Source organism: Scyliorhinus torazame, chromosome 18 (genome assembly GCF_047496885.1).
Source record: "Scyliorhinus torazame isolate Kashiwa2021f chromosome 18, sScyTor2.1, whole genome shotgun sequence".
NCBI classification, from domain to species: domain Eukaryota; kingdom Metazoa; phylum Chordata; class Chondrichthyes; order Carcharhiniformes; family Scyliorhinidae; genus Scyliorhinus; species Scyliorhinus torazame.
This window is the reverse complement of record NC_092724.1, coordinates 157,768,675-157,781,806: the sequence shown is the minus strand read 5'-3', so window position 1 is coordinate 157,781,806 and position 13,132 is coordinate 157,768,675. Positions and strand designations below refer to the sequence as shown.

General features: G+C 53.0%; 1 protein-coding gene across 1 annotated transcript in view; it reads left to right on the top strand.

The window, feature by feature from the left end:
- The window catches only part of LOC140395674 (voltage-dependent calcium channel gamma-1 subunit-like), a 74,898-nt gene extending 63,047 nt beyond the window's left edge, over window positions 1-11,851 (top strand). The window contains exons 3-4 of the mRNA XM_072483735.1: window positions 6,342-6,479; window positions 10,889-11,851. Of these exons, the coding sequence (XP_072339836.1) occupies window positions 6,342-6,479; window positions 10,889-11,118 (368 nt within the window). The 3' untranslated portion in view covers window positions 11,119-11,851. The remainder of the gene's footprint in view (window positions 1-6,341; window positions 6,480-10,888) is intronic.
- The last annotated feature ends 1,281 nt before the right edge of the window (window positions 11,852-13,132 follow it).

Genomic DNA, 13,132 nt, shown 5'->3' with positions numbered 1-13,132 from the left:
GTGGAGGTTGTGTGTGTGTGGAGGAGGTGTGTGTGTGAGGAGGAGTGTGTGTGGAGGAGGAGTGTGTGTGTGGAGGAGGTTGTGTGTGTGTGGAGGAGAGTGTGTGTGTGAGGAGGTGTGGTGAGGAGTGTGTGTGTGAGTGCGTGTGAGGAGGTGTGTGTGAGGAGGTGTGTGTGTGTGGAGGGAGTGTGTGTGTGGAGGAGGTGTGTGTGTGGAGGAGGTGTGTGTGTGGAGGAGGTTGTGTGTGGAGGAGGTGTGTGTGTGTGGAGGTGTGTGTGTGTGAGGAGGTGTGTGTGTGTGGAGGTGTGTGTGTGGAGGAGGTGTGTGTGTGTGGAGGAGGTGTGTGTGGAGGAGGTGTGTGTGTGGAGGAGGTGTGTGTGTGTGGAGGAGGTGTGTGTGAGGAGGTTGTGTGTGTGTGGAGGAGTGTGTGTGTGAGGAGGTTGAGTGAGTGTGTGTGGAGGAGGTGTGTGTGTGTGGAGGAGGTGTGTGTGTGGAGGAGTGTGTGTGAGTGGAGGTGTGTGTGTGGAGGAGGTGTGTGTGTGAGAGGTGTGTGTGGAGGTTGTGTGTGTGGAGGTGTGTGTGTGAGGAGTGAGTGTGAGTGTGTGGAGGAGGTGTGTGTGTGTGGAGGAGGTGTGTGTGTGGAGGTTGTGTGTGTGTGGAGGTGTGTGTGTGGAGGAGGTGTGTGTGTGGAGGAGGTGTAGTGTGTGGAGGAGGTGTGTGTGTGGAGGTTGTGTGTGTGTGGAGGTGTGTGTGTGTGGAGGAGGTGTGTGTGTGGAGGAGGTGTGTGTGTGTGGAGGAGGTGTGTGTGTGGAGGTTGTGTGTGTGTGGAGGTGTGTGTGTGGAGGAGGTGTGTGTGAGGAGGCGGTGTGTGTGTGGAGGAGGTGTGTGTGTGGAGGTTGTGTGTGTGAGGAGGTGTGTGTGTGGAGGAGGTGTGTGTGTGAGGAGGTTGTGTGTGTGGAGGAGGTGTGTGTGTGGAGGAGGTGTGTGTGTGAGGAGGTTGTGTGTGTGGAGGAGGAGTGCTGTGAGTGAGAGGAGGTGTGTGTTGAGGAGGAGGTGTGTGTGTGGAGGAGGTTGTGTGTGTGGAGGAGGTGTGTGTGTGGAGGAGGTGTGTGTGTGGAGGAGGTGTGTGTGTGTGGAGGAGGTGTGTGTGTGGAGGAGGTGTGTGTGTGGAGGAGGTGTGTGTGTGGAGGAGGTGTGTGTGTGGAGGAGGTGTGTGTGTGGAGGAGGTGTGTGTGTGTGGAGGAGGTGTGTGTGAGGAGGAGGTGTGTGTGTGGAGGAGGTGTGAGGTGTGTGTGGAGGAGGAGTGTGTCGTGGAGGAGGTTGTGTGTGTGGAGGAGGTGTGTGTGTGGAGGAGGTGTGTTGTGTGGAGGAGGTGTGTGTGTGGAGGAGGTGTGTGTGTGGAGGAGGTGTGTGTGTGAGGAGGTTGTGTGTGTGGAGGAGGTGTGTGTGTGGAGGAGGTGTGTGTGTGTGAGGAGGTGTGTGTGTGGAGGAGGTGTGTGTGTAGGAGGAGGTGTGTTGTGTGGAGGAGGTGTGTGTGTGTCGAGGAGGTGTGTGTGTGGAGGAGGTGTGTGTGTGGAGGAGGTGTGTGTGTGGAGGAGGTGTGTGTGTGGAGGAGGTTGTGTGTGGAGGAGGTGTGTGTGTGGAGGAGGTGTGTGTGTGTGGAGGAGTTGTGTGTGTGCAGGAGGTGTGTGTGTGTGTGGAGGAGGTGTGTGTGGAGGAGGTGTGTGTGTGGAGGAGGTGTGTGTGTGGAGGAGGTGTGTGTGTGGAGGAGGTGTGTGTGTGTGTGGAGGTGTGTGTGTGGAGGAGGTGTGTGTGTGGAGGTTGTGTGTGTGTGGAGGAGGTTGTGTGTGGAGGTTGTGTGTGTGTGGAGGAGGTGTGTGTGTGGAGGAGGTTGTGTGTGTGTGTGGAGGAGGTGTGTGTGTGTGGAGGAGGTGTGTGTGTGGAGGAGGTGTGTTTGTGGAGGAGGTTGTGTGTGGAGGAGGTGTTTGTGTGGAGGAGGTTGTGTGTGGAGGAGGTGTGTGTGTGTGGAGGAGGTGTGTGTGTGTGGAGGAGGTGTGTGTGTGGAGGAGGTGTGTGTGTGTGGAGGAGGTGTGTGTGTGTGGAGGAGGTGTGTGTGTGTGGAGGAGGTGTGTGTGTGAGGAGGTGTGTGTGAGGAGGTTGTGTGTGGAGGAGGTGTGTGTGTGTGTGGAGGAGGTGTGTGTGTGGAGGAGGTGTGTGTGTGTGGAGGTTGTGTGTGGAGGAGGTGTGTGTGTGGAGGAGGTGTGTGTGTGAGGAGTTGTGTGTGTGGAGGAGGTGTGTGTGTGGAGGAGTGTGTGTGTGTGGAGGAGGTGTGTGTGTGGAGGAGGTGTGTGTGTGGAGGAGGTGTGTGTGTGGAGGAGGTGTGTGTGTGTGGAGGAGGTGTGTGTGTGGAGGAGGTGTGTGTGTGGAGGAGGTGTGTGTGTGGAGGAGGTGTGTGTGTGTCGAGGAGGTGTGTGTGTGGAGGAGGTGTGTGTGTGAGAGGAGGTGTGTGTGTGGAGGAGGTTGTGTGTGTGGAGGAGGTGTGTGTGTGGAGGAGGTGTGTGTGTGTGGAGGAGGTTGTGTGTGTGGAGGAGGTGTGTGTGTGGAGGAGGTGTGTGTGTGGAGGAGGTGTGTGTGTGGAGGAGAGTCGTATGTGTGTCGAGGAGGTGTGTGTGTGGAGGAGGAGTGTGTGTGTCGAGGAGGTGTGTGTGTGGAGGAGGTGTGTGTGTGGAGGAGGTGTGTGTGTGGAGGAGGTGTGTGTGTGGAGGAGGTGTGTGTGTGGAGGAGGTGTGTGTGTGGAGGAGGTGTGTGTGTGTGGAGGAAGTTGTGTGTGTGCAGGAGGTGTGTGTGTGTGGAGGAGGTGTGTGTGGAGGAGGTGTGTGTGTGGAGGAGGTTGTGTGTGTGGAGGAGGTGTGTGTGTGGAGGAGGTGTGTGTGTGTGTGGAGGTGTGTGTGTGGAGGAGGTGTGTGTGTGGAGGTTGTGTGTGTGTGGAGGAGGTTGTGTGTGGAGGTTGTGTGTGTGTGGAGGAGGTGTGTGTGTGGAGGAGGTTGTGTGTGTGTGTGGAGGAGGTGTGTGTGTGTGGAGGAGGTGTGTGTGTGGAGGAGGTGTGTTTGTGGAGGAGGTTGTGTGTGGAGGAGGTGTGTGTGTGGAGGAGGTTGTGTGTGGAGGAGGTGTGTGTGTGTGGAGGAGGTGTGTGTGTGTGGAGGAGGTGTGTGTGTGGAGGAGGTGTGTGTGTGTGGAGGAGGTGTGTGTGTGTGGAGGAGGTGTGTGTGTGTGGAGGAGGTGTGTGTGTGTGGAGGAGGTGTGTGTGTGGAGGAGGTTGTGTGTGGAGGAGGTGTGTGTGTGTGTGGAGGAGGTGTGTGTGTGGAGGAGGTGTGTGTGTGTGGAGGTTGTGTGTGGAGGAGGTGTGTGTGTGTGTGGAGGAGGTGTGTGTGTGTGGAGGAGGTGTGTGTGTGGAGGTTGTGTGTGTGTGGAGGAGGTGTGTGTGTGTGGAGGAGGTGTGTGTGTGTGGAGGAGGTGTGTGTGTGTGGAGGAGGTGTGTGTGTGGAGGAGGTTGTGTGTGTGGAGGAGGTGTGTGTGTGGAGGTGTGTGTGTGTGGAGGAGGTTGTGTGTGGAGGAGGTTGTGTGTGGAGGAGGTGTGTGTGTGTGTGGAGGTTGTGTGTGTGTGGAGGAGGTGTGCGTGTGTGTGGAGGTGTGTGTGTGTGGAGGAGGTGTGTGTGTGTGGAGGAGGTGTGTGTGTGGAGGAGGTGTGTGTGTGTGGAGGTGTGTGTGGAGGAGGTGTGTGTGTGGAGGAGGTGTGTGTGTGGAGGAGGTGTGTGTGTGGAGGAGGTGTGTGTGTGTGGAGGAGGTGTGTGTGTGGAGGAGGTATGTGTGTGGAGGTGTGTGTGGAGGAGGTGTGTGTGTGGAGGAGGTGTGTGTGTGGAGGAGGTGTGTGTGTGGAGGAGGTGTGTGTGTGGAGGAGGTGTGTGTGTGGAGGAGGTGTGTGTGTGGAGGTTGTGTGTGTGTGGAGGAGGTGTGTGTGTGGAGGAGGTGTGTGTGTGTGGAGGAGGTGTGTGTGTGGAGGAGGTGTGTGTGTGTGTGGAGGAGGTGTGTGTGGAGGTGTGTGTGGAGGAGGTGTGTGTGTGGAGGAGGTGTGTGTGTGGAGGAGGTGTGTGTGTGTGGAGGAGGTGTGTGTGTGTGGAGGAGGTGTGTGTGTGGAGGAGGTGTGTGTGTGGAGGAGGTGTGTGTGTGTGGAGGAGGTGTGTGTGTGTGGAGGAGGTGTGTGCGTGGAGGAGGTGTGTGTGTGTGGAGGAGGTGTGTGTGTGTGGAGGAGGTGTGTGTGTGTGGAGGAGGTGTGTGTGTGGAGGAGGTGTGTGTGTGGAGGAGGTGTGTGTGTGGAGGAGGTGTGTGTGTGTGGAGGAGGTGTGTGTGTGTGGAGGAGGTGTGTGTGTGGAGGAGGTGTGTGTGTGGAGGAGGTTGTGTGTGTGGAGGAGGTGTGTGTGTGGAGGAGGTGTGTGTGTGTGGAGGAGGTGTGTGTGTGGAGGAGGTGTGTGTGTGGAGGAGGTGTGTGTGTGTGGAGGAGGTGTGTGTGTGGAGGAGGTGTGTGTGTGTGGAGGAGGTGTGTGTGTGGAGGAGGTGTGTGTGTGGAGGTTGTGTGTGTGTGGAGGAGGTTGTGTGTGTGTGTGTGTGGAGGAGGTGTGTGTGTGGAGGAGGTGTGTGTGTGGAGGAGGTGTGTGTGGAGGAGGTGTGTGTGTGGAGGAGGTGTGTGTGTGGAGGAGGTGTGTGTGTGGAGGAGGTGTGTGTGTGGAGGAGGTGTGTGTGTGTGGAGGAGGTGTGTGTGTGGAGGAGGTGTGTGTGTGGAGGTGTGTGTGTGTGGAGGAGGTGTGTGTGTGTGGAGGAGGTGTGTGTGTGGAGGAGGTGTGTGTGTGGAGGTTGTGTGTGTGTGGAGGAGGTGTGTGTGTGTGTGTGTGAGTGTGTGTGGAGGAGGTGTGTGTGTGGAGGAGGTGTGTGTGTGTGTGTGGAGGTGTGTGTGTGGAGGAGGTGTGTTTGTGGAGGTGTGTGTGTGTGGAGGAGGTGTGTGTGTGGAGGAGGTGTGTGTGTGTGTGTGTGGAGGTGTGTGTGTGGAGGAGGTGTGTGTGTGTGGAGGAGGTGTGTGTGTGTGGAGGAGGTGTGTGTGTGGAGGAGGTGTGTGTGTGTGTGGAGGAGGTGTGTGTGTGGAGGAGGTGTGTGTGGAGGAGGTGTGTGTGTGTGGAGGTGTGTGTGTGGAGGAGGTGTGTGTGTGTGTGTGTGTGTGGAGGAGGTGAATGTGTGTCGAGGAGGTGTGTGTGTGGAGGAGGTGTGTGTGTGTGGAGGAGGTGTGTGTGTGTGGAGGAGGTGTGTGTGTGTGGAGGAGGTGTGTGTGTGGAGGAGGTGTGTGTGTGGAGGAGGTGTGTGTGTGTGTGGAGGAGGTGTGTGTGGAGGAGGTGTGTGGAGGAGGTGTGTGTGTGGAGGAGGTGTGTGTGTAGAGGAGGTGTGTGTGTGTGGAGGAGGTGTGTGTGTGGAGGAGGTGTGTGTGTGGAGGAGGTGTGTGTGTGGAGGAGGTGTGTGTGTGGAGGAGGTTGTGTGTGTGGAGGAGGTGTGTGTGTGTGGAGGAGGTGTGTGTGTGGAGGAGGTGTGTGTGTGGAGGAGGTGTGTGTGTGGAGGAGGTTGTGTGTGTGGTGGAGGTGTGTGTGTGGAGGAGGTGTGTGTGTGGAGGAGGTGTGTGTGTGGAGGAGGTTGTGTGTGTGGAGGAGGTGTGTGTTTGGAGGAGGTGTGTGTGTGGAGGAGGTTGTGTGTGTGTGTGGAGGAGGTGTGTGTGTGTGTGGAGGAGGTGTGTGTGTGTGTGGAGGAGGTGTGTGTGTGGAGGAGGTTGTGTGTGTGTGGAGGAGGTGTGTGTGTGTGGAGGAGGTGTGTGTGTGTGTGTGGAGGAGGTGTGTGTGCGTGGAGGAGGTGTGTGTGTGTGTGTGGAGGAGGTGTGTGTGTGGAGGAGGTGTGTGTGTGTGTGGAGGAGGTGTGTGTGTGGAGGAGGTGTGTGTGTGGAGGAGGTTGTGTGTGTGTGGAGGAGGTTGTGTGTGTGTGTGTGTGTGTGTGTGTCCGTCACTCCTGTAAATTGAGGATTTGCAGGTGGTTTTCTTATTCAACTAGGAGGTCAAATGCGGGATCAGGCTCCTTTTACAGACATGGCGCTGCCCCGGGGCCCTGTGGCAATGTGCAAGTTTCAGACTTTGCAAACTGTTACTGCACGGGGTGTATTGGCTGGAGAATATAAAACAACAGTTCAGCAGCGTGAATCAGGAAACACTTCTCAGCTCCAGTAATCTGTGTTTTTTGCTGTATCTGTTCCCCAGAATACAGCATATCAGCCGCAGCCATCGCCATCATCAGCACTGGCTTCATGGTACTTGGGACAATCTGTGTCTTATTTTCCTTCAACAAGCGACTCGATTATTTCCTGAAACCGGCCGGGATGTTCTTCATCTTCTCAGGTAGGTCCATTGTGCTGTAGCCGGACTGTTAACGGCCGTATCACCTTCCGCCCAGAATACAGAACCGCCTGAAATGTATTTTGATTAATGTTTTTCATTGTGATAATATCTGGGCAAATTCGTTAGCGTTTACCTCCACGGAGTATTCTTCGCGTTTTCCAGCTGAGCTGAGTTGAGATAGATGGGTGGCAGAGGCAGCGGGGGGCGGGGGGGGGGGGGGGGAGTTGGCATTGCCAAACTTGCTTCATTATTATTGGGCGGCAAATGTGGACAAGGTGCGGTGGTGGTGGGAGGGAGAATGGGTAGAGTGGGTTAGGATGGAGGAGGAATCTTGTAAGGGATCTAGTTTGAGGGCTATGGCAACGGCAGCATTGCCAATGGCTCCGAGTAGGTATTCAGGGAGCCCAGTGGTGCAGTCCACAGTGAAGATATGGAATCAGCTGAGGAGGCATTTTAGGGTGGAGGGGATGTCGGTGCTAACGCCGCTGTGCGAGAATCATGGGTTTGAGCCGTGGGGGGGGGGGGGGATGGATAGTGAATACAGGAGGTGGAGGGAAGTGGGGCTGGTCAAGGTGAGCGATCTGTATTTGGATGAAGGGTTCGCCAGTCTGGAGGAGCTAAGGGAGAGGGTAGAGCTGCCAAGGGGTAGTGAGTTCAGGTATCTACAGGTTAGGGACTTTGCACGAAAGGTCTGGAAGGGGTTCCCTAGATTGCCAGGATACACCCTGCTGGAGTGACTGCTGCTTCCGGATTTGGAAGGGGAGGGAAGAATTGGGGATAAATATAAGTGGCTGGGGGAGCAGGGAGGCGAGCGGGTGGTGAAGATCAAGGAGAAATGGGAAGTGGAGTTGGGAATGGAGATCAATTGGGGAGTATGGAGTGAGGCACTGCGAAGGGTAAACAGGACCTCCTCTTGTGCAAGGATGAGCCTGATACAGTTTAAGGTGGTGCACAAGGTGCATATGACTCGGGCGGGAATGAGTGGGTTCTTTCAGGGGGTAGCAGATAAGTGTGAGGTGTGGGCGGGAGCCAGCGAATCACGCACACATGTTTTGGGGTTGCGAAAAATTGGGAAGATTCTGTGCGGGAGTGTTCGTGGTCTTAGCCAGGATAGTGGAGGAGGAGGTGGACCCGGACCCTTTGGTGGCGATATTTGGGGTTTCAGAGAAGCCGGAGCTCATGGAGAGGAGGAAGGCTGATGTCTTGGCCTTCTCCTCTCTGATTGCACGGCGGCGAATTTTGCTGGAGTGGCGGTCAGCATCGTCACCGGGGGTAGCGGCTTGGTTGGGTGTATGACTTCCTGCAGTTAGAGAAGATAAAGTATGGGTTAAGGGGCTCAGCAGGGGAGTTCGAGAAAAGGTGGGGGATGTTTGTGACCGTGTTTGAGGAACTGTTCGTCGAGATAGATGGGTGAGAAATTGCAGAGAGCGCACTCGGAATACCTTCCCTAATGGCCCAATTTTCCCTGTGTTTGGACAACGCTCGCTGTTATTAATGTGTAACTCCCCCGGCAATGTGTAGCGAGGAAGAGATGTCCTGTGGATTGTGAATTACTCCACGTTTTTCAATGACTTGCACTGCATCACCATTAACTTGCTGAAAGTGACATCTGGCTCTCAAACTCCCCATGTGTCTGATAAGTAAGTTGCTGCATTTGGACATTAGTCTGCCGTTAGAATTTCTTTAGATAGTTACACATAGTGGCTTGGAGTGTAAGCACTCTTTTAATGTCAGGATCATTCTTAATGACCACCAGTCAACCTCTCTTGCCCAGAAAGTGACCATTAAAAAACTATCAATTTATTCAGACAGTGAATGGCTGTTGGCGATTTTAAACCTGTCAAATTATAATTTATTTTTTCTTGCCTCTGTCTTTTCCCTTTCCCTTAATTCAATCTTTAATTCCCTCCCTTTATTTCTATCTGTTTTGACAATTAATTCACCCCTTCTATTTTACCCTCCTCCTCAGTCAATCCTTTGCTTATTTCTCAAAATCTTTAATTTCAATGTGTCCCCATCATACTGCAGCTGCTGTAAGACATCGGGGCCATTCAGCCCATCGAGCCTGCTGCACCAGTCAACCAGATCATGACTGATCTGATAGGATAATCCTCCACTTTCCCGCTTTATTCCCATAAACCTTGACCACTTACTGATTAAAAGTCTGTCCATCTCAGCCTTGAACATATTAACGCCCCAGCCTCTACAGCTCTCTGCGATAAAGAATTCCACAGATTCACTCCCCTCTGAGAGAAGAAATTCCTCCTCATCTCTGTCTTCAATGGAAACCCCTTACTCTGATTTGATGCCCTCTAGTTCTAGCCTCTCCCACACAGGAATCATTCTCTCAGCACCTACACTGCCGAGCCCCCTGAGAATCCCGTATGTCTCAATAAGGTCGCCTTTCAGTCCTTTAAACTCCAATGAGCACAGCTCCAACCTCTCCTCATAAGAAAATCTCTCCCCACCCAGGATCAACCTAGTGAATCTTCCCGGGGCTGCCTCCAATCCCAGGATATCCAGGGCACCAAAACATAGACATAGAACATACAGTGCAGAAGGAGGCCATTCGGCCCATCGAGTCTGCACCGACCCACTTAAGCTCTCACTTCCACCCTATCCCCGTAGTCCAATTACCCTCCTAACCTTTTTTGGACACTAAGGGCAATTTAGCATGCCCAATCCACCTAACCTGAACGTCTTTGGACTGTGGGAGGAAACCAGAGCACCCGGAGGAAACCCACGCAGACACGGGGAGAACGTGCAGACTCCGCACAGACAGTGACCCAAGCCGGGAATCGAACCTGGGACCCTGGCGCTGTGAAGCCACAGTGCTAACCGTGCTGCCCTAAAACAGTTCACAGTATTCCACTCCCACTTCTAGCAACTCTGGGGGCAATTTATCTTTGAATCTAAACATGCATGAACAAATCCAATAGGGTGTGTCACAGGATGTCCTGAACTGTCACCACCTCCGCCGATACTTTTCATTCCCTCCTCCCAGTGGGATGCTGCCCCTCGGCCACCAGGTACTGGGTAGTATTCCATGGTCTGTATGGCTCTCCTGTTTTACTCATTTGTTGTAAATTAAGCGAAAGGTAAAGAGCCATGTGATCAATGTAGTCCACAGCTGATGGGTAGACATCTCTCACTGAAGACTTCACTGTCCACGGTTCAGTTCTTCGTGGAAGATCTAATCAGTTGAACAAACTGATTTCCTTGGGGTAAGGCAGCATCGGGTCGGAAGTCTGACCGGATGAAAAGTTGTGTCTCCCTGAAAATAAATAGGATGGATCTGGGATGTGGGCAATGCACCTCCTCCTTGATGGCACCAGCGAGGCTCTGGATAGAAGGTCAAAGTACTGTACACAACACAGAAAATAGGAACAGGAGGAAACCATTCAGTCCTTCAAACCTGCTCTGACATTCATTATGGTCATGGCTGATCATCCAACACAATAGCCTAATCCCACTTTCCCCCCATATCCTGTAAACCCTATAGCCCCAAGAGCTGTATCTAACTGCTTCTCAGTAACATACACTGTTTTGGTCTGCAATGTCTGTGGTAGTGAATTCCACAGGCCCACCACTCTCTGGGTGAAGAAATTACTCCTCATCTCAGTTCTAAATGGTCTTTCCCATATTCCCGTATCCTCAGACTGTGATCCCTTGTTCCGGACATCCCCACCATCGGGAACAACCTTCCTGCATCTATCCTGTCTCGTTCCGTTGGAATTTTATAGGTTTCTATGAGATTCCTTCTCATTCTTCTGAACTTCAGTGAGGTCAACATAAATAATAATATTTTTTATTAGTGTCACAAGCAGGCTTACATTAACACCGCAATGAAGTTACTGCGAAAAGCCGCTAGTCGCCACACTCCGACGCCTGTTTGGGTACACAGAGGGAGAATACAGAATGTCCAATTCACCTAACCAGCACGTCTTCCGGGACTTGTGGGAGGAAACCGGAGCACCCGGAGGAAACCCACGCAGACTCGGGGAGAACGTGCAGACTCCGCACCGACAGCGACCCAAGCCGGGAATCGAACCCGGGACAATGCCGCTGTGAAGCAACATTGCTAACCACCGTGCTACCCACATCATCCACTTGCCACATGATGCGATCAAACCTTTTTGGGGGGGCAGGGGAGGGGGTGGTTTATTGGGAGGTTACGGTAAAACTCTCCATTTAAGGTTGGAAATCACAATTTGCGGCTCTGAAACCATTGGAATTACAACCACGGGGCAATTTCCCGAGTATTGCGAGGTTTCTGCGGAAGGTCCATCAGACAATGCAACCCGCTCACCCCCGTGCCCAAGGAGCTCTGCTGCCCACATGTGGCGAGGGGAGGGAATGCATGTTTTTTGGATGCGGGTGCTGACTCATTCCGGTTGTCTTTCCCACAGGGCTCTGCATCATCATTTCAGTGGAGGTGATGCGGCAGTCGGTGAAGCGAATGATCGACAGCGAGGAGACCATCTGGATCCGGTACCACTACTCCTGGTCTTTCGCCTGTGCCAGCTCCGCCTTTGTCATCCTCTTCATCGGGGGGATTGCCCTCCTCCTGATCTCTCTGCCACGGATGCCCCAGAACCCATGGGAGTCGTGCATGGATGCCCCGCCAGAGCACCAGTGAGGGGCACAGCTGAACACAGCAAAGCATCCACTTTGTAAGAACTGTTTCGCAGGCAGTGGTGGATCTGGGCGGTGAATGTTGGGGAGCAGAGAGAGAGAGAGAGGCTCTCCAGAAATCTATACCTTAAATTACAAAGAAGTTTGGTTCACATCCTTTGCCTATTTTTAAACTTTTTGTTGTGTTCATTAAAAGACAAGGGCAGCTGGAAATGGGAAATGAAAGTTTAAGAACACGAGGGGGGGGGAGGGAGAGGTGCTGGATAAATTCACCAGGTCAGGCAGCCCCTGTGGGAAGGGAAGCTGGGTTAACGTCTCTCCCAGTGTTGGGAGTGGAAACGTCAGTTCGGATTCTGTGTTTCTCTCCCCACACAGGCTGTCTGGGCCTCTGAATGTTTCCAGCACCAGGAGGATGCTGGGTTTTAATTACATAGATTACATAGAACATACAGTGCAGAAGGAGGCCATTCGGCCCATCGAGTCTGCACCGACCCACATTAATCCCTCACTTCCACCTTATCCCCGCAACCCAATAACCCCTCCCAACCCTTATGGACACTACGGGTAATTTAGCATGGCCAATCCACCTAATTGGATAGAGTGAGGTTAACAAGCTGCCTGATCGTTAACCTCTCATCCTCTTTTCTCAGCTGCCTGCTCCGCATTTTCTTTTTTCCCAATTTTATTCATTATTTCTTCAGTGGGGCGAGAATAAAGACACTGAACAGTGAATCATTGATGGGGCTCTGACTCGCTCTGTACTGACTGTGGCAGCATCACCAGCACGGTTTCCAGCTCACTCCTCCTATGAGACTCTGTTTGAATATTTATTGTTTAATTTGCAGCAGCGTAGGGTTGGGAGGTGGGGGGCGGGGGGGCGGGGGGGGGGGGGGGGGGGGTGCTCCCTGTTGTCCAGGATCATTCGGAATCCTCTGTATTCCCACAACCGCGGAGCTGAGCCTCAAACCAGCCAATCCAGACTGGCTGGAAAGGTTAACAAATTCAGATCCGCACAACATCTCCCGTTTGTATTGAGTAAAAGCATCACTTATCTCTCCAGATTCCCAGGACATCTGAATCTTAAACAGTTCATTGCAAGTTTTTTTTAAACGTAGGACAAATATCGGTGTGTTTAGAACAGTATTTACTGAGGAAGGTGTGTAAATAGTCAAAGTATATTTCTGATGAAAAACCTGGTTGAATCCATTGACAAACCAAAAGGGCAGTTTAACCGGCGTCCCCGTCCTGGCTCTGACCTTGCTCAGTGTGTGACATTGATATTGTTGATGGTTTTTAAAAACATTTAGAGTACCCAAATCATTTTTCCAATTAAGTGGCGATTTAGCGTGGCCAATCCACCTAACCCGCCCATCTTTGGGTTGTGGGGGGCGAAACCCACGCAGACACGGGGAGAATGTGCAAACTCCACACGGACAGTGACCCAGAGCTGGGATCGAACCCGGGACCTCGGCGCCGTGAGGCAGCAGTGCTAACCACTGTGCCACCGTGCCGCCCTTTTGTTGATGGTTTTAATCCATTAATTCAGGAAGAACAGCTTCAAATGATTCAACATATTGTCCGCCAAGAATAATCAGAGAAAAGAAAACCCAAAAAATAATATCTGGGGTCTGCAGCTTAACCACCAGGAAGAGCATTTGAGCACTGGACTATTTTATAAGGCCATGATTTCACATTCGCTGTGTAGATGTGGCCACCCGAAGACACAATGCATTAATTAATGTTTCTCTGTGATTTGAGCATGTATTTGCATATTAACTGCAAGGCAGCCCTTATCATTAACATGCACGCAACCTTCTCCAGTAAAGAAACGAGACAGAGATTCTGTTAGGGGTGGAATTTGAGTCTTCCCTGAAATGGGCTGGGAGTTTTCCTGCCTCCCAGAGTCAGGACATTGCTTGTTGTGGAAATGTTGCTCTGCCTGGTGGATCTTACCAGCAGGGATGATCCAGCCCACTCTGTCACCTCCCCACCCCTTTCCCAAGCTTTATCCCTGCTCT